Consider the following 21513-nt stretch of genomic DNA (forward strand, 5'->3'; position numbering starts at 1 on the left):
TTACCTAAAAGTGTTCTGTGTGAACACCTTTTGCTATTTGTACTATTCCTTTGTTGAGTAGTAAAATAAGTTGGAACCATCCTATCCTTCCTTTCCTCCCTCCAATCCTCACTTCTTGTCCTTTAATATTTATGAATTGTTTTTTTCACTGTGTCCCAGGCATTGCATTAGGCGATAGAGATAACAAAGTATCTTTGTTTTTAAGCCTTGACAATCTAGTGGGACAAACTGATGTATCTGCAAGAAATTATAATACATTGTGATACATGATATAAAACAGGTGTCAACAGGATGTTACAGGAGCCCAACAGTGGAGGGTATCCAAACTGACAGGTTTATAGAATAAGGAGTATTAGAATTGTCCTAACTTCAATTGTTTGGTTAAAAATTGGCATATTAGGAAACCTATGGTATGAGTGTTTGAGAGTGTTTTCCCATAATTATTTTAATTGTAAATGGGATCATCATCACCAGGGATTTTTTTTTTTCTTAAGGATTTTAAAGCCTAAAAGTAGTCAGAACAACCGATATCCTCCCCAGTAGGGTGAAATACAGTGTTATCCTTGCCTTTGGACCATTATCTAGCCTCCACAAATTTTGTTAGAGCAGTCCTTGAGGATCATTCACACCTTAAGTAGCAATTTCACCCAATGTCCAACACCTAAGTATTTCTGAAATTGTCAGTGGTAGTGCCATTCAAAATAAAGTTGAAAAATTACACTAATGGTTGTTTCTTTGTCCAAAGAAATCATGAAAACTTTTTTCCTTTTACTACCTGTTGTGTAATAGAATCCATTTGAGGTTTAGCACAAAATATGCCACTTGTGAAAGATCACACAAAAATTGTGAATAAAAATCTGCAAATGATATCATGATGAGAATAATAATTGGTGGACTTTTTGGCTTGAAAATGTTTCATAAATTGCTTCAGTCATTAGTTATACATTTTACCAGGTCATGTGTAAGCTTTGGGCATGTTTAATAAATTTTGTTAAACCATTTATTTTAGCATCTACTTCAGTTTTATGAGTATTTTACCTTTCAGACCAAGGACTACTAGTCAGCTTTAAAACTGCTTAATAAATGTAAATATAATTTGACCCCTTTAAACATAGATTTTTCTCAGGTTAAAATTGTTCCTAATATCCTTACTTTGTTTTTCCTTTTGGGAAATGAGAGTAGACATTCCTTGTATCTTTCATGGTTACTGCATGGGTAGAGCCCACCTGTTCTTGGGATTCAGTCACCCAAAAGATAAATTAGAGGCCTAAATTGTGGCAACCAGAAATTTATTTCTAGATGTTTTCTTTAAGAAAATGCATAGTTACTAGAGACAATGATCAACCTTTTGTTCTCTTTCCAATCACTTCTGGCTACAAGGCAAAAGTAAACAAACCTGTGTAAATCAGAAAATCATAGTTGCTAGCTCAATCAGGTAAGGCATAATTTTTGTGTCTCAAGACCATTTGTTTCAGTATGGTCATTAAGTTTAATAAGTTCCTTGGGAACCAAATAATCAAGTACTTAGGGGGAATTTTGGAGTAATTGTTTTTAAATCCTCTTTAGCAAATATACCACCTCAGCTCATGACAGATTGGGCAGGATCTGATGTTTGATATAGCTTTATCATATTCTGAATAAACTGAATCTGGTCTAGAAGTTTTATATCTATTTATTGTAATTTAATGCTGCTTCCCTGATCTTTCTGCTGTCTACAGAGCCAGAGCCCAGAGGTGGAACAGTTAGGGAGGGTTGTGGAACTGGACAGTGACATGATAGATATCACCCAGGAACCAGTTTTGGATTCCATTTTAGAAGAGAGCATGCCTGAGGATCAAGAACCTGTGTCAGCCTCAACACATATTGCGTCTTCACTGGGAATTAATCCACATGTCTTACAGGTGAAGTCCTAACCCATCCTTATGTCATCAGGAAGACAAAGTAGTATTTTATCTTGAGACCTTACATAACAACAGGCTTTGATTATTCACTCAAGAGCATTGAATGCTAACTGGAATGAGGTAAAACAAGAATATGGCCAGAGTTTGGGTCTCATTTTCCCATTCAGGGAGAGCAGAATCAGAAGATAAGGCTTCGGGTCTTAACTGCACAATAATCAGAAGACCTGATTCTAGTCCCAGTTTTTTAACCATTGCTGTGTGACTTTAGGCAAGTCATTTAACACCTGTGAGCACTGATTTTCTTCAGTATAAAATGTTACTTTGTTTATTTCACAGGGTACTTTTGAGGCTTTGTAAATTGCTCCATAAAAGTTAAAAATACTTGGGAAATAAGGTTACTTTAAGCTCTGTCTCAGTTTCACCATGCCCATGTCTTCTGGTATGTTATAAGTTTAACCTTTGGCTTACGTTTGATCTTAAAATAATTCATTCAGTAAACATGTGAGCAATTGCTGTGTGCCTGACTCTGGCAAGTCTGTAAGTACAAAGAGTATAATATGACTTCTGCCTTTCTGGCACATACAGTATAATAAAGTCAGTCGTACGAATGTTTTGCTAACTCTGGACACAGCCTTAAAGTAGTTGATCTTTGGTCTTTGTAAACTACATGATTTTATGGCCTTTGCATTCTGGGGAGCACATTCACTCTATAGATGTTGCCTTTTTTTTTTTTTTTTAATTAAATTCAATTTTATTGAAATACATTCACACACCATACAATCATCCATGATATACAATCCACCGTCCACAGCATGAAAACATAGTTATGCGTTCATCACCACAATCTATCTCTGAACATTTTCCTTATATCAGAAAGAACCAGAACAAGAATAAAAAATAAAAGTGAAAAAAGAACACCCAAATCATCCCCCCATCCCACCCCATTTGTCCTTTAGTTTTTATCCCCATTCCTCTACTCATCCATACACTAGATAAAGTGGGTGTGATCCACAAGGTCTTCACAATCACACTGTCACCCCTTGTAATCTACATTATTATATAATTGTCTTCAGGAGTCCAGACTGCTGGGTTGGAGTTTGGTAGTTTCAGGTATTTACTTCTAGCTATTCCAGTACATTAAAGCCTAAGAGGTGTTATCTATATAGTGCATAAGAATGTCCACCAGAGTGACCTCTCGACTCCATTTGGAATCTCTCAGCCACTGAATATAGATATTGCCTTTTTAGATCATGAAAGCATCATTGCTTGCTGATGAAGAAGATGTAGATATGGTCCTGGATGAACGCTTCAACCGCCTTCCTTCCAAAGCAGATTCTTCTCAAGAAATTTGTTCTCCCAGACTCCCCATTTCAGCATCCCACTCATCGAAATCCCGCTCATTAGGTACCGTAAAAGAAAATGCTGTTTTAAAAGAAAGCTGTGGGGTTATCAAGTCCTGCTTTTTTCACGGCTGTGAAAGCTGTGGGGTTATCAAGTCCTGCTTTTTTCAGTGGACTTCTCTGACAAATATTCCTCTAAAGGCCATACCTACGAAAGGATGCTAAGAAAAATTGCACTCCTATCAATATCTATTGAGTGGCCAGATTCTTAAGAACCATGATTAGCTCTGTTGGTGCCAGTCAGTGCAGAAGAAGAGAAAAAAACATTTGTGCTTCATTTGGGGCCATGCTTTTGTTTGCATGTGAGCGTGGATTAGATGGTAAACTTAGAATTCCTAATTTTCGTCAAACCTTCCTTAGAGAAATCAGCAAGTTGTCCTGTACTGTACTCTTTTTGTGCAATTCTAACATCCTTATTGCCTTCTAGGGACAAATGTTACCTCTCAAAGTGCACGAAACATGTCAGAGTAATACTTTTCCCTAAACCTTCCCAAACACCCAGAGAGGTGACTGTTTGATTTTAAAGCTTTTGCTTTTCTCTTCAACTCTAGTTGTAACTACATGGAGTTAGAGATTATTAGAGTATTGATGCCAACAAAGGACTTAAGCAGATATCATTTCAAAACATTTTGAAAGCAAGAGCAACTACCAGAAAGATTTGTGTTATCTTAAAAACTAAATGTTTATTTTTCAATTATTTTGAGTGCTCTTATTCACTTTGTATTTTTAAATACATATATTTATTCATAATAATCTGTAAATATAAAATAATGTAAATATCATTCATAGTAATGTTTTTCGTAATGGTCACTACATGAAAATGCCATACTACTTCAGTAATTCCATGCTGAAAAACAGGCAATAGTAACAAGAAAAACAGGCAATGAAAATAACTGTCCTTTAGAGAGGCACATATGCAATCACAAGATGCCTCCATATGTTTTCATTTCATTTCCTTAAGTCTAGCATTAAAAATTGGAATATGAATTTTTTATGTGTTCTAAAGAACTTTTCATTGTGGGCTAAAGAAAGGGTCACATTAGGAATTCTGATAAGAGGATGGTGTCAGGCTTAACTGGGCTTATCTCCCTTTCCTGCCACTTAGTATCTTTGTGGATTTGGACAAGTCATTTAACTTACCTGAGCCCTCTTTTCTCTTTATAATGGGTGTGATAGTAATGGTCATCATTTTAAGTTACTGAAGAGTTAAAAGAAATAATCTTTACAAATGGTTTATACAGTATACTGCAGATAAGTGCTAGATAACTTTTTAAAATAATTGTAGTGTTTTTGTTGTTAATATTATTGCTATTATTATTGTTGTCAACATAATCATCATTAGAATTCCTGCCTTGGTTTCCTGGTTAAAAGAGTAAGTTTTGCAGAATCTAACAACCTGCTTCTGGTTATCCGTATCTGATTTAATTGGTTTGATAAAAATTTATATTATTCTCTTCTCACTGATTTTTGCTGTTGTGTTGTTCAAGAAATCATATACTGTATTTTCTAAGTCTTTTTCCCCCTTCATTTCAGTTGGTGGGTTACTACAATCAAAATTTACAAGTGCAGCTTTTCTTTCACCAAGTGCCTCTGTGCAAGAATGTCATACTCCCAGAGCAACATCTTTAATGAATATCCGATCCACATCCCCTTGGTCTGTGCCTCCACCCCTTACCTCTGTGTTTACAGTACCCAGCCCAGCCCCTGAAGTTCAGTTGAAAACAGTGGGTACACGTAGGCAGCCAGGCCTAGTCCCTCTTGAAAAGTCTGTCACTTATGGCAAGGGGAAACTCTTGATGGACATGGCCCTATTTATGGGACGCTCATTTCGTGTTGGTTGGGGCCCCAACTGGACTCTTGCTAATACTGGAGAACAGCTGAATGGCTCCCATGAACAGGAAAATCATCAGATTGCTGATTCTATCGAGTATGGATTCCTGCCCAATCCAGTAGCTGTTAAATCGTGAGTCACTTTTCTTGATGCTTTTGGAGAAAGGTAACATGGTAGATGAGAAAAAATTATTCATTACCAGGAGACCTAAGACCAGGACCATGTTTTGTAATTTTTCTGAATTTGTTCTTAGAGCAATTTTAAATAGCGGAAGATATTTATATAATTACAAATTAAAACAATAAATAACTCCATTTGAACCATCAGATATGAAGAATATGTAATACTTACCTAATGGTAAAGTTTAGTTGAAAGAGTAGGTTTGTATACAATCCCCACCGTTAATATTCACATATTCCTAACTCTGTATACTTTATACATCTGCCTTACAGATTGTATATAGTTTTCTAGTAATCAGCCAGTATGTATACAGTATTTTTTAAGCAAAATACATCGTATGTATTTTCCTGTTCAATTTTTTTTTAAGTTTTGAAAGTTCTTTAAAGCAGTTTTAGGTTTATACAAAAATTGTGCAGAAAAGTACAGAGTTCCTATAAATCCCATCTTCCCTGCATCTGACAGCACAGTTTTCTCTATTATTAACTTCTTGCATTAGTGTGGTACATTTGTTACAATTGATGAACCAATGTTAATACTATATTATTGACTAATATAATATAGTATATTATATTCTATATATATACTATATATAATATATATATTATAATATAGTGTATATGAAGTCCATAGTTTACAATGGAGTTCACTCTTTGTGTTATACAGTTCTGTGGGTTATGACAAATGGTTATGTGTTCACCATTATATCATATAGCATAGTGCTACTGCCCTAAAAATGCCCTGTGCTCTACTTACTCATTTCTCACCTGAGTCCCTGGCAACTCCTGATCTTTCCACTGCTTTTTTGGTTTTTCCTTTTCCAGAATCCCCATGTAGTTGGAGTCATACTGTATGTAGCCATTTCAGACTGGGTTCTTTCATTGAGCCATATGTGTTTAAGATACCTCATGTCTTTTTGTGGCTTGATAGCTCATTTCCTTTTTCTGCTGAGTAATATCCCATTGTATAGTTGTACCATAGTTGATTTATCTAGTTATCTGTTGAAGGACACTGTTTACTTTTTATAACAAAGTATGCTAACTTTACTACAGATTAAGTGAATGTAATCAATTATTGTCCTTAGTTTTTAAATTTGATTTGAAAATATAAAAAAGCAGCCGCATCTCTTGAACCTCACAATTAGGAATATTGATCTTAAACCTAGTGATTAATTCTAGGTTAAACATGATCTCATGATATATATACATTTTTAAAACAGTTTTATTGAGATAAATTCACATGCCATACAATCCATCTAAATTGTACAATGTCTTCTAGTATACTCACATATATATTATAGCATAATATATGTATTATATGTTGTTAGTATCAGTCTTAAAACTAGAGCAAGGCCAGGTTAACTATATCGTTCATCTTAATTTAGAGTCCGTTCCTCATTATAAGCTTAGTTTCATGACTTGTGATACCTAACTACTAGGTATAATTTTAGAAATTTGTATCTCACGGTGGCTTTTGGCCTTTGGATTTTACAGAATCCAGATACATGCTCAAGCAAGTTCCAGTTACAACTGTATTGATTCCCATGCTAGTATAACCTGCCCACCTTTGGATTCTGAAAGCTTAGGTCAAATAATTTGTTTATTTAGTGCATGGTAGTTAGATTCAATGTAGTTGGACATTGAATTAGGAAACAGGATTATTTAATGTCACCATGAAATGTTTTGCATTCTTTTTGTAATCATTAAAAGAAAGGTTTGGTTATAGAAATATCCTAGCATCTGTCTTATCTTATTTTCTATCTTGTTCCTTATTTGCCCTTGCAGTATAACTGAGTCCCCATTCAAAGTTCATTTGGAAAAACTCAGTTTGAGACAAAGGAAGTTGAACGAGGACCTGCAATTATACCAAACACCTCTGGAGCTCAAATTAAAACATAGCACAGTCTATGTGGATGAGCTGTGTCCTCTCATTGTCCCCAATCCAGGAGTTGCTGTCATTCATGATTATGCAGATTGGGTTAAAGAAGCATCAGGAGATTTACTGGAAGCACAAAGTATGTATGCACTATGCTCCTAACCTTTGATGTCTCAGGAATGGGGGTACTAGCAGGTATACATAGTAGGACAAATTTCCTTACACCAGTATAGTAGGTGAGATGTCTGAACACTGTAATTTTCTGTAGTTGAGTTGAGATGAGCAGAATCCTAAGCAAAAAAAAAAATTGTGTCATTGTTTAGAATTACTCTTAGACCCTTTATATACAAATTGCTTTTGTATAAAAGGACTGTAGCCAATCAAGTCCCTTGGATTTATGAAATGGCATTCCTTCCCCATCCCAGAGAACATAGGAAGAGAAGTATTCATCCTTCTTACTTTTCTTAATCCTTTTTTTTTTAACTATTTATAAAAAAATTTAAAAACAAACCAAAAAAAATTTTTTTTCAAACCAAAGGAATAAGAAAAACAAATAACCTAAGATAACTACATTGCTTCCAACATGTCCCTGCCATACCCCAAGGAAATTAAACCACAATCAAAGGAATAAGAAAAACAAATAACCTAAAATAGCTACATTGAAGCTAATTATTTTTATGTCCAGCTCAAGTCCCAGTTGGTCTTCCCAACATCTTTGCTGTTTATAATTTCCCTTTCAGGCTTCTATTACTGCCTCTCTAATTATTGTGACCATGTTTTTCTGAACCAGTACTTTGGTAAAGGGTTTTCTAATTTGGGAATTTAATATTTCAAACATTACAAAACCATGTTAAACAAATTACCTCTATTGAAAAATGGAAACTTTTTAAATATTCCATTCCACACATTTTGGGACTCATTTTCGTTTGCTTCAGTTGTCTCATCTTCTTTTCAGACCCATAAATCTTCCCAGCGCATTTGTAAGTGGCGTGATGTGATAAACAGAGCTTCTATTTTGTTTTATTTCTTGAGGGGCAGTATGGCATAAGGGCTAAGAGTTGGAGTTGGATGCAGATGGCCTGGGTTGGAATCCTGGCTCTGATATATATTGCTTATAATTTCAGCAAGTTAACTCTCTGTAACTCAGTTTCCTCATCTGTAAAGTAAAGAAGGTTATGTAATTCTTCATTTTAGAACTGTAGAACCTTACTGTGGATTAAAGTTGGTTTACACTGCCTTGAACAGTGTCAACCTGAATAAATGTTAGGCTATGCCCAACAGCAGGACAGGTTAATTACTCACAAGTTTTAGAGCACTTTATATTTCTTAAAGCATTTTATAGACAGAATTTGATCAAATTAAATGATCTTTTCAGTGTCCCCTGAGATTATATTAGCTATAATTAGACTAGGGGAACCGGTTTAAAAGAGCATGAAGTGAGCAAGCAGTAATACCAGTCACCTATGGAACTGCATGAGGTGGAGACACATCAAGGGGAATCAATTAATTAATCAATTAATTGATTAATTACTAAATCAGTTACTATTGATTTAGTAATTAATATAAATTACTATTTATATTAGTATTTAATATTAAACTAAATATTAATATACATATTTAGTTTATTAATGTATATATTTTTAAGCCACAAAGTGAGGCCCTCTCTGGAATTATTATAAAACTATATGTCATAGCATTGTTTTCCTGTCCCTTCCTTAGTTGTGAAGCACTGGAGCCTGACATGGACATTATGTGAGGCCCTATGGGGTGACCTGAAGGAGCTTGAGAACCACCTGGATGAGCCCAGTGAATACATTCAGATGCTGGAGCGTCGAAGAGCTTTCTCCCGGTGGTTGTCCCAAACTGCCTCACCTCAAATTGAAGTGGAAGTCTCCTCAACACAGAAAGAGAGCCCTGTGGAGGCTGTCTTTAGCTACCTCACAGGCAAGAGAATCAGTGAGGCCTGCTGTCTGGCCCAGCAGTCAGGTAGGGCCTGTGATCCTTCTGCGCCCCTGCCTACTTCCTGTCTACTGTCCCCTACCTTTTAATTGTAGATTTGCCGCTGCCTTCTAACCTGTGTTAGTTCACAAGAGTGCTGTTTCCTTCAAGGTAAGGACTATGCCTTCTAGTTCTCTTTAGAATCTTAAACATTAAGTTGATTAAAATTATTTTAATTTTTATGTTACATGCTCATTGTAGTAATTAGAGAAAGCAGATAAGCAAAAAGAAATAATTCAAGATCTTCCAAATACCATTACTACTACTCACTGGAAACATTTCAATATGCACTTTGTAGTTAGACTATTGTCTTTTAATATATAAAGTGTATGAAAACATGCACACAAAACATATATATATATTTATAAAAACTCTTCAAAGTTGTCCTTCTGTATATTCTGTTCTTTTCATTTGGTACATTGCAAATGTTCTGTATAGGCATTCCTTGGAGATATTCTGGGTTTTGTTTTAGACCACCACAATAAAGTAAGTCACATATTTTTTGGCTTTTCCCAGTGCATATGTAAGTTTTGTTTTTGTTAAAAAACAATGTACATACCTTAATTTAAAAATACTTTATTGATAAAAATATGCTAACTATCATCTGAGCCTTCAGTGAGTAGTAATATTTTTTGCTGATGGGGGAGTCTTGCCTTGATGTTAATGGTTACTGACTGATCAGGGTGATGCTTGCTGAAGTTTGGGGTGGCTGTGGCAATTTCTTAAAATAAGACAACAATGAAATTTGCCGCATCAATTGACTCTTCCTTTCTTGAAAGATTTCTCTATAGCATGTGCTGCTTTTTGGTAGCATTTTACCCCCATTAGAGCTTTCAAGATTGGAGTCAGTCCTCTCATGTCCTCATCTGTTCAAGTTTTATTAGGAGATTGCAGCAATTCGGTCATATTTTCAGGCTCCACTTACAAGTCTGGTTCTCTTGCTATTTCCACCATATCTGCAGTTACTTCATTAGCTGAAATCTTAAAGCCCTCAAAGTCATCCATGAGGATTGGAATCAACTTCTTCCAAATTCCTGTTAATGGTGATATTTTTACCTCCTCTCATGAGTCACAAATGTTCTTAATGGCATATAGAATGGTCAGTCCTTTCCAGAAGGTTTTCAATTTACTTTGCCCAAATTTATCAGTGGAATCACTATGGCATCTATAGCCTTTACAAAGTTTATTTCTTAGATACTAACACTTGAAAGTCAGAATAACTCCTTGATCTATGGGCTACAGAATGGATGTTGTGTTAGCAGCATGAAAACAACATTAATCTCCATCAGAGCTCTTGGGTGACCCAGCTGCATTGTCAGTGAGCAGTCATATTTTGAAAAGAATCTTTTTTTCTGAGCAGTAGTTCTCAACACTAGGCTTAGAATATTCAGTAAACCATGTTGTGAACAGATGTGCTGTCATCCAGGTTTTGTTGTTCCATTTACAGAGGCAGAGCAGATAAAGCATAATTCTTAGAGCCCCAGGATTTTCTGAATGGTAAATGCTCATTGTCTTCAACTTCAGGTCACCAGCTGCTTTGAAGCCAGGCACTGACTTCTCCTCTCTAGCTCTGAAAGTCCTAGATGGCATCTTCTTTCAATATAAGGCTTTTGCATTTACTTTGAAAATCTGTTCAATGTAGCCACTTTTCAGTTATCTTAGCTAAATCTTGATTACTTGCTGTAGCTTCTACATCACCACTAGCTGCTTCACCTTGCATTTTTATGTTATGGAGACAGCTTTTTTTAAACTTCACAAATCAACCTCTGCTAGCTTCAAACTTTCCTGCAGCTTTCTCATCTCTCAGCCTTCATAGAATTGAAAAGAGTTAGGACCTTTCTCTGGATTAGGCTTTGGTGAAAGAGAATGTTGTGGCTGCTTGCTCCATTACAATCATTTGTGTGTTCACTGGAGTAGGACTTTTAATTTCCTTCAAGAACTTTTCCTTTATATTTACAACTTGACTGTTTGGTGCAAGAGGCCTGGCTTTCACCCTGTCTCAGCTTTTGGTATGCGTTCCTTGCTAAGCTTAATCATTTCTAGCTTTTGATTTAAAGTGAAAGATATGTCACTCTTCCTTTCACTTGAACACTTGGAGGCCATTACAGGGCTATTAACTGACCTAATTTCAATATTGTGTATCTCAGGGAATAAGGAGGCATGAGGAGAGGGAGAGGGAAGGGGGCAGTTAAAACATGTATAACATTTATCAGTTAAGTTTGACACTTTATATGGGTGCAGTTCATGGCACCCCCAAACAGTGAAAATAGTAACATCAAAGAACACAGATCATAGATCACCAAAAGAGATATAATAATAATGAAAAAGTTTGAAATATTGTGAGAATTACCAAAATGAGACGCAGACACCCAAACTGAGCCCATGCTGTTGGAAAAATGGGGCCGATAAATTTGCTCAATAGAGGGTTCAACTTGAAAACACAGTATCTGCAAAGCCAATAAAGCGAACTATGCCTGTAATATAGATAGAATAATTAAATGCTTCATAACATTCTTTTATGAACTATGTTAGCCAGTTACTTCATTGACATTATTTTTCATTTTTGTTGCATAAACCATACCCTGAACATCTTAAACATGTATCTTCTTGTGTCATATCATTTATTCCATTTGAATAAATATGTAGAGGTTTTATTTCTGGGTCAAGGGTATTTATTTGCTTTTTTCCCCAGGAACGTCACATATGTCTTTATGCTTGTTTAGTTCCCCTTCCACAAATGAGAGACATTCAGCAAGTACTTGATTATCTAAATATAAATCTTGATAAGAATACAAGAATGACACTGCTCAATTTAATTTATATGTAATGATATTCTTGATTAAACCATATTTATTGGAATCTCATTCATCAGAAACCAACTAATTGGAACTATGAAGTAGATTGATTTTTGGAGGATTTGACCACTTTTGGAATTATAAGGCATAAATCACAAGAAAAGCTAGAATTAATCATTTATATAAATTGTTCAGTTGCATTCCCTTGTCAGTTCACTACTTTTCATGTTCTTTATACATGTGTACAATGAGAATTGGTGTTTAGGATTTACCTCCACAAAGCTAGAAAGTCTACGAATCGTTAAGGAAAAAAATTATTTGCTCGCGTGTAACAGGAAAGGATCTTAAGGAGTTCCAGAAGTCAAATTCTTAGATTTACTGGTTGATAAAGTCTATTTTTTTTTTCTTCCTTTTTTTCTGACCCAAGGTTAAATCTTCATCAAGGCATTAGCTTCCAGGTTACTGGAAACTTTTCCCAAAAATGTAGGTTATAAAGTAATAAGTTAAATATGATGTTAAATATCTGAAAGGGAACTCACAAAAGCCAGACCATTTTTTGCCTATTTTTTAGCTAGTTATCTTATTCATAAGTAATGTTTGCATATGGAAATAGATATGAAACCATCCATATGAATTGTAATTATTTTTAAGTCATATTTAATAAATGCATAATAAATGACATCCTACAAAGAACTAGAACCTTTGACCCATTCTTAGTAAAGAAGTTAATCAGTAGAAACAGTTTGAGTAGGTCTTGATATTGAATTCAGCAGACAAAGGCTGCAAAGCAGCTATCTCAGTAAAGAGACATTTTTATTAAGCCTAATGGAAATTCTGAGATTGAAAAGTACAATAACTGAAAAGAGAAAGTGAGAAAACTTTAAGACAGATCATTACAAATTGTCCATTCTTAAGAACAAAATGAACGAGGAAAAATGATCAGAGCCTCAAATATGTCTGGAACACCACTCATGTAATGGAAGTCCCAAAAGAAGAGGGGAAAGAGAAGGGAACAGGAAAAACTTTACAAATTTGATGAAAATCCTACACATCAAAGAAGCTCAATTAGCTCCAACAGAAATCTACACCTAGACACATCACATTTAAACTGTTGAAAGCCAAAGACAGAGAGAAAGTCTTGAGAGAAGGAAAGTAGCAAAAGAAAAATGATTTAAGTACAGGGGGACCACAATTGGAGTAAAAATTAACCTGTGAAAAAGGCAATGAAATATATTGAAAGTATTGAAAGGGAAAAAAAAACTGTATCAGGATCCTGTATCCAACAAAACTAATATTCAAAATGAAGATGCATTAACCCGGAAAATAAAAACCAAGAGAATGTGTTAAAGGCAAACCTGTGTTATGTGAAGTATTTCAGCCTGAAGGAAGTGACACTGAACAATCAGTGTCTTATTTCATTCACAAGAAGAAATAAAATAACATTGGTAAAAGTAATTACATAGGTTTGTACAAGAGAGTTTAAATATATTTTTTCATTTTTCTTAACTGATTCAAGACAGTTACATAAAACAGTAGCTACTAAACTGTATTGTTGGGCTTAATACTTACAAAGATGCAACATGTACTACACTGTAGCACAAAGGAAGGGGGTTAATTGGAACAAATTTGATTAATGTTTCTATATTTTAATGGAATTAAGTCTGAAATATTGTGCCAAATTAAGATGCATATTTCAATCCTCAGAGCACCCCTTAAGAAAATAACTTATAAGATCATATACTTAACAAAGGAATTAAAGTTGTACACTGGAAAAATATTTAACACAAAGGAAGGCAGTAAAGGAGAAAGGGCCAAAAAGATATTAGGAATTTACGATACAGCAAAATGCCAGTCATAAATCCAAACATATCAGTAATTACATTAAATGTAAATGGGTTGGACATAAGAAGATGGTGGCATAGAGAGGAGTGGAAACTAGGTTGTCCCCCTGGAACAACTAACAAACAACTAGGAACAACTAATAAATAATCTGGAATAACTGCAGGGGGACAAACGTAACTGTCCACTCATCATAAACCAACCTGAATTGAGAGGAATGCTGGAGATCACAGCATAAATTCTGTGAGTAAAAACTGCAGATCCAAGCCAGGAGCCTCCCCCCCCCAACTGCAAAGCCTCGTGGTGCTAGACAGCAGCACTCTCCCAGCAAGCGAATATAGCTCAGCTGAACTCCAACTGGGGTTTCAATTAACAAGCGTGGACTGCTCAATGCAAGCTGCTAACCCCCAACAAGCAGACAGTGGCTTTTGGTGATGACTGACCTTGGAGAGTTGGAGGGTGGCCACGAACTGGCCCTAAAAGGGGCTTTCTGTCCCTTTTTCAGCTCAGTGGAGAAAGCCTCAGCCATTTTCAGTTCCCAGAGCTCTGGCCCAGAGAAGGGTGGAGATAGCACAGGTAGAGAGTCTATTCAAATGCTAATGACCTCTACATAGTGGGGTTATCTTCCTGAGGAGGAAAGAGGTGGGGCCCCAGCTCTACAACCTGCCTTCAATTCCGAACCAGACCCCAGAGCCTGGGAGAAAACAGCAATGGGCCACACCTCCTTTCACTAGTCTGGAGCTACAGGCTAACAGGCGCCACCTGCTGGGTGGAAAAGCACAGTGACTTGAAACCTCACAGGATGTACCAGTCTTCTAAGACACCCTCAGGGAAACAGGATACTATTCCCTCCTTCCAAGACCTGAGCTTGTTCTCATCTGGGAAAACCTAATTGGAGTAACCAAGGAAACCAGATGCCTAGACAACAGAAAACTACAACCTACACTAAGAAAAACGAACTTATGGCCCAAAGGAACAAACTTACACTTCAGCTGAGATACAGGAATTTAAACAACTAATACTAAATCAATTCAAAAAGTTTAGGGAAGATATGGCAACAGAGATGAAGTGTATAATGAAAACACTGGGCATACATAAGGTAGAAATCAAAAGTTCAAAAAAACAACTGGCAGAATCTATGGAAATGAAAGGCACAACACAAGAGATGAAAGACATAATGGAATCATACAACAGCAGATCTCAAGAGGCAGAAGAAAACACTCAGGAACTGGGAAACAAGGCACCTGAAAGCCTACACACAAAAGAACAGATAGAGAAAAGAATGGAAAAATATGGAAGCTTGATAAGACTATGTGCGGATTTCTCAATAGAAACCATGAAGGCAAGAAAGAAGTGGGGTTATATATGTAAGATGCTGAAAGAGAAGAACCACCAACCAAGAATCCTATATCCGGCAAAACAGTCCTTCAGGTATGAGGGAGAGCTTAAAATATTCTCAGACAAACAGACAATGAGAGAGTTTGTGAACAAGATACCTGCTCTACAGGAAACACTAAAGGAAGCACTGCAGACAGAAAGGAAAAGACAGGAGTAAGAGGTTTGGAAAACAATTTTGGGAGTTAGTAGCACAGCAGTGTAAGTACACTGAACAAACATGACTGTGAGTATGGTTGAAAGAGGAAGGTTAGGACTATGTGGGACACCAGAACGAAAGAGGAAGGATAAAGACTGGGACTGAATAACTCAATGAAACCTAGGGTGTTAAACGATTGCAATAAAAGGTACAAATATGTTTTTACATGAGTAGAACAAATGAATGTCAACATTGCAAGGTGTTAAAAATAGGGTAGGACTGATGGGAAAAATAAAAGCAATGCAAACTAGAGACTATAATTAACAGAAACATTGTATTCTTCCTTTAATATAACAAAGGTAATATACCAAAGCTAAATGCATATAGGGGAGTGGGGGACATAGGGGAAGGGTATGGGACTCCTGGCATTGATGATGTTGTCTAACTCTTTATAGTTTAATGCTATCTTGCCTTTTGTTGCTTTCTAGCTGTCATTTTTTTCTCTCTTTTTTTCTTTTGTCCCTCTACCTTCTTTTTTTTTTAAATTCAGTTTTATTGAAATTAATTTGCATACCATACAATCATCCATGGTATATAATCAACTGTTCACAGTATGATCATATGGTTATGCATTCATCACCACAATCTATTTCTGAACATTTTCCTTACATCAGAAAGAATCAAATAAGAATAAAAAAATAAAAGTAAGAAAAGGACACCCAAACCATCCTCCCATCCCACCCTATTTGTCATTTAGTTTTTATCCCCATTTTTCTACTCATCCATCCATACACTAGATAAAGGGAGTGTGATCTACAAGGTTTTCACAATCACACTGTCACCCCTTGTAATCTACATTATTATATAATTGTCTTCAGGAGTCCAGACTGCTGGGTTGGAGTTTGGTAGTTTCAGGTATTTACTTCTAGCTATTCCAATACATTAAAACCTAAGAGGTGTTATCTATATAGTGCATAAGAATGTCCACCAGAGTGACCTCTCGACTCCACTTGAAATCTCTCAGCCACTGAAAGTATTTCGTCTCATTCTGCATCCCCCTTTTGGTCAAGAAGATAGTCTCAATCCCACGATGCCGGGGTCCAGATTCATCCCCAGGAGTTATATCCTGCGTTGCCAGGGAGATTTACACCCCTGGGAGTTGGGTCCCACGTAGTGGGGAGGGCAGTGAGTTCACCTGCCTAGGTGGCTCAGTTACAGAGAGAGCAGGCCACATCTGAACAACAAAGAGGCACTCAGGGGGAGACTCTTAGGCACAATTATGTGCAAGTTTAGCCTCTCCTTTGTAGTAACAAGCTTCGTAAGGGCAAGTCCCGCGATCAAGGCATGATCAAGTCCCGCGATCAACCGCCAGTCCCAATGTTTGTGACAACATCAACACCAGTCCAGGTGAGGAAGTCCAACATTTCTGCACCTTCCCCCAGCTCCTCGGGGCGGGGGGTGGGGGTGGAGGGGGCTGTAAATGTAGTTTTTTATTCTCTGCCCAAATTACTTTGGGACGTGTCACTATTTCACTCTAACCTGTATTAACCTACTGTATCTCACTTCCTATCCTCTACCTTCTTTGATTCTTTCTCCTCCTTTGTGGAAGAAATGAAGATGTCCTTATATAGATAGTGGCAATGGTGCTGAATACATAAATGCTTGACTATACAGGGAAACAACAATTGTTTACTTAGGACAGAATGTATTGTGTATGAACAAAACCGTCTTAAAAAAGGTTTGAAGAAACCTTGAGGGCACTATATTGAGTGAAATAAGACAGACACATAAGGCCAAATATTGCAGGATTTCACTGATATGAACTAATTATAATATGTAAACCCATAGATATGAAATGTAAGTTATCAAGATATAGAATAAGGCTAAAGAATGGGAAGCGGTTGCTTATTATGAGCAGAATGTTCAACTAGGGTGAACTTAAATGGTTGGAAATGGACAGAGGTGAAGGTAGCACATTGTGAGAATAACTAACAGTGCTGAATGGTGTGTGAAGGTGGTAGAAAGGGTAAGCTCAGAGTCACACGTCACCAGAAGGAAAGCTGGAGGTTAAAAGATGGGGATATATAAAACAGTGCATCTTGTGGTGGACAGTGTCCATGATTAACTGTACAAATATCAGAAATATTAGAGATCTCTCATGAACTAGAGAGATTCTAGTTCTAGTGTCTAGTATGACACGATAACTAGAAGTTAATATTAGAGGGGCATATAGGAAAAAATGTATATACCTATTGTAAACTATATACAACAGTTAGTAGTATTTTAACATTCTTTCAACAACAGTAACAAATGTACTATACCAAAACTATGAATCAGTAATGGAGGAGGGGGTGGTTAGGGGTATGGGAGGATTTGAGTTTCCTTTTTTTGTTTTTATTTCTTTTCTGGAGTAATGTAAGTCTTCTAAAATTGTGGTGATGCATGAACAACTATGTGATGATATTGTGAGCCTTTGAGTTTGTACTTTGGATGGATTATAAGATGTGTGAATGTATCTCGATAAAATTGCAAAAAAAAGTCACACCAAAAAAACTGCACAAGTATTGTACAATCTCACTTATATGAAACAATTAGAATATGCAGATTGAAAGTGAGAAACTGAAATACAGGTTAACATAGCCTGTGGTGGAGTGGTGAGTGGGCAGTTAGTTCCTTAGTTCTTTTAAAAGATCAATAAAATTGACAAACCTTTAGCTAGACTAACCACGAAAAAAAGAGTGAAGGCACAGGTTGACAAATTACTTGGAAGATATAAATTACCAAAAGTGACTCAAGAAATAGAAAATATGGATGGACCTATAACAGGTAAAAAAATTCTGTACTAGTAATTAAAAATCTTCACTCAGAAAAGCACAGGCCCAGATGGCTTCACTGGATACTTTAGCAGATATTTAAAAAAGAAATAATGTCAGTCCTCCACAAACTGTTCCAGAAAATAGATGAGGGAGCACTTTCCAACCTATCCTATCATGCCAGCATTACCCTTTTACCAAAGCATGTCTATGAAGAACCTACAGCCAACACCCTCATTAATGGTGAAAGACTAAATGCTTTTCTTCTGCAATTGGGAGGCAGGGTTAACTGCTGTCACCTGTTCTATACAACATTGTAATGGGTGTTATAACCAGTGTAATCAGGCTAGAAAAGCAAACAAAAGGCATATATATTGCAAAGGTAGAGGTAGATCTATCTTTAGTAACACATGCCTTGATCCTGTATGTAGAAATTCCTTAGAAACTACATACAGTAATATCTCAGCATACAAGATCATTATGCAAAATTCTGTTGTATTTCTGTAAATCAGTAATGAACAATCCAAAAATGAAATTAAGAAAATTTCATTCACACTAGTATCAGAAAGTATATTTAGGAATTAATGAAACACATGAAGTTCATGATTTATACACTAAAAACCACAAAACATTGCTGAGTGAAATAAAGATCTAAATAAACAAAGAGACATTCCATGTTCATGGACTATGGGCTCCCTAAACTTCAGCAGTAGTGACCTTTTGGACCCAACAGTTTTTTGTTGTGGGAGCTGTCTTGGGCATTGTAGGATGTTTAGCAGCATTACTGGCCTTTACTCACTGCATTCCTCTACCCACCCATCTAGTACGAAAACTTCAAGTGTCTTCAGACATTGCCACGTATCCTGAGGAGTGCAAAACTACTCCAGTTGAGAACCATTTATGTATTGGAAGCCTCAGTATTGTGAAGATGTCTGTTCTCCCCAAATTAATCTACAGATTCATTGCAATCCCTTTAAGAATCCCAGCAGGATTTCTTGTTTGTTTTGTTTTTTCAAAAACTGATGAGCTAAGTTTTATGTGGAAAAGAAAAACCTAAACAATTTTGAAAAAAGAACAAAAAAGACTCAACACTAATATCAAAACTTATGTAAAGTGGTACAGTAATCAAGACAATCTGGTACTGGCATAATGATGGGCATATAGATTGATGGAACAGAAATGAGAATCCAAATATAAAACACTTTTACTTATAGTCAAATCAGTTTTTCAGTAAAGGTGCAAAGGCAATTTATTGGGGAAGGATAATCTTTTCAAAAAGTAGTGCTGGAATAGTTGAATATTCACCTGCAAGAAGACGAATTTAGATCCTTACCAAAAATTAACTCAAAATGTATCTTAGACCTAAATTTAAGAACTGAAACTGAATCTTTTTGAGGAAAACACGAGGAAGTCTCTGTGATATTGGGCTAGACATGACACCAAAAGCATGATCCATAAAGGAAAATGATTGTCAGGCTTCATCTAAATTAAAAGCTTTTGTGCTTCAGAGGATAACATCAAGCAAGTGAAAAGACAGCCTATAGACTTGGAGAAAATAAAATGCAAACTATATCTGATAAAGGACTTTTATCAAAAATACATAAAGAGGCGGGGCAAGATGGCAGAGTGGTGAGGAGCAGAATTTCGTCTCTCCCCTAGAGCAGCTGGCAGTTACCCAAGAACTATATGAAACAGCGTTTTCAGGGTCTCCAGTAACCAGTCACACATTGGACTCAAGTTTGGAATTGGAGGAAAAGCTGAGATCGCAGCGAACATTGTAAGTTCCCCGACCAGGGGTCTGGCGCCCCTCCCCACCCAGACCTCACAGACTGTCTTGCTGCCGGCTTCCTGAAAGGGGGGGAAAAAAAAGAACTAAATAACAGCAATCTGCTGAGGGCAAGAAGGGAGGCTCAACCCAGCCTCAACTGCAGAATTAATTAACAAATTAATTAACTAACTTTGGGAGCTGGGGTGCTAAAGAAGGGCTGGGCTCCAAGAAGTGGGGGCACGTAAAAGCGGGCACCCATTCCCAGACTCCAAAAAAGCCATTTTTTTTTTTTTTTTTTTCCCTTACATTTTGTCCCTTCTGGCTTCTCACTGATCCCTTATCTCTTTGCATTTCAATAGCCCCCAGCAGGGGTGGAACTGAAGCGGTTGGAGAGTGATTGTCAGACAATAGCCCAAAGCGTATCTTTAAATGCTCTATTCTGACACTGATAAAACTTCCAGGCTGGGGAAAGACGTTTAAAAGAGACTCTTTTTTTTCCCCTTTTTTCTTTTTCTTGATTTCTTTTCTACTTTTTTTTTAATCTAAAAGTAATATATGTGGTTATTTTCTATTGGAAAGCCCAGGTTGAGGGACTAGGCTGGGCTTGAGGGGAGACAAGAGTACCCACAGTGTCTTTGAATTCCGTATTCACTACTGAAGGCCTCCAGCCCCATCTTTAATTGGTAACTCAGGCTGACCAAGGAATCTACCTTGAGAGGCCCCAAAGAGGAGAGAGGAGAAGGGAATAGTGCCCCTGAGAGACAACTGGAGTTCTGAGGATTGGGAGAGTGGAGGGAGGCCCAGCTCAACTGGCAGTCCTCCTTCTGGGAATTCAGACCCCAGGGGCTGGAATTCAGATTCCAGCTTCAGTCAGCCACGCCCCTGACAGGCTCAGAGTCACCAGGAGAACTAAAGTCTCCACACCTCCTTACACTGGTGGGGGAGCTGCGGGCTGGCCAGCGCCACCTGCTGGACAGGAGAGGAAAAGCACCAATTCTAAAGGCCTCATAGGAGGGTCTCATTCTCAGGAAAACTCCATACCCTCCCAATGAGACCTGGGCCTCACGAGACTGGGAAAATCTGACTAGGGTCGACCATATCCAAGGAGACCCACTCACAAAAAGGTTACATAGAGGCAGAGCAAGAAACAGAAAAAACAAGAGGGGAAAAATTCTGATCAACTAAATAGAACCTAAGTTAGAGGTCTAGAATAAGTTGAACTGAATAACAGAGGCCAGAGAACAAAGCCAACCAACAAGAAAACCACTAGGTAAAAGACAGAAAACGAGCTCCAAAATAAACTAATCAAGAGAATCAGATGCCTAGACAACTTAAGATAACAAGCCATACCAGGAAACACGAAAACATGGACCAGCCAAAGGAACAAACTAATAGCTCAGCTGAGACACAGGAGTGGAGGCAACTAATGCTAAATAAATTTGATGAAATGAAGGAAGATATAGCAAAAGAGCTGAAGGATATAAAGAAGACACTGGCTGACCATAAAGAAGAATTCATAAACTTAAAAAAACAAATGGCAGAACTCATGGGAATGAAGGCCACAATGGAGGAGATGAAAAAC

General features: G+C 36.9%; 1 protein-coding gene across 3 annotated transcripts in view; it reads left to right on the top strand.

The window, feature by feature from the left end:
• Positions 1-21513, top strand: part of NUP98 (nucleoporin 98 and 96 precursor) — a 133430-nt gene that overhangs the window by 81527 nt on the left and 30390 nt on the right. For all 3 annotated transcript variants that reach the window (XM_037840501.1, XM_037840502.1, XM_037840503.1), the window contains exons 21-25: positions 1719-1901; positions 3149-3305; positions 4835-5264; positions 7094-7323; positions 8904-9170. In XM_037840501.1, the coding sequence (XP_037696429.1) occupies positions 1719-1901; positions 3149-3305; positions 4835-5264; positions 7094-7323; positions 8904-9170 (1267 nt within the window). The remainder of the gene's footprint in view (positions 1-1718; positions 1902-3148; positions 3306-4834; positions 5265-7093; positions 7324-8903; positions 9171-21513) is intronic.

Source organism: Choloepus didactylus, chromosome 6, assembly GCF_015220235.1.
Source record: "Choloepus didactylus isolate mChoDid1 chromosome 6, mChoDid1.pri, whole genome shotgun sequence".
Classification (NCBI taxonomy): Eukaryota; Metazoa; Chordata; class Mammalia; order Pilosa; family Megalonychidae; genus Choloepus; species Choloepus didactylus.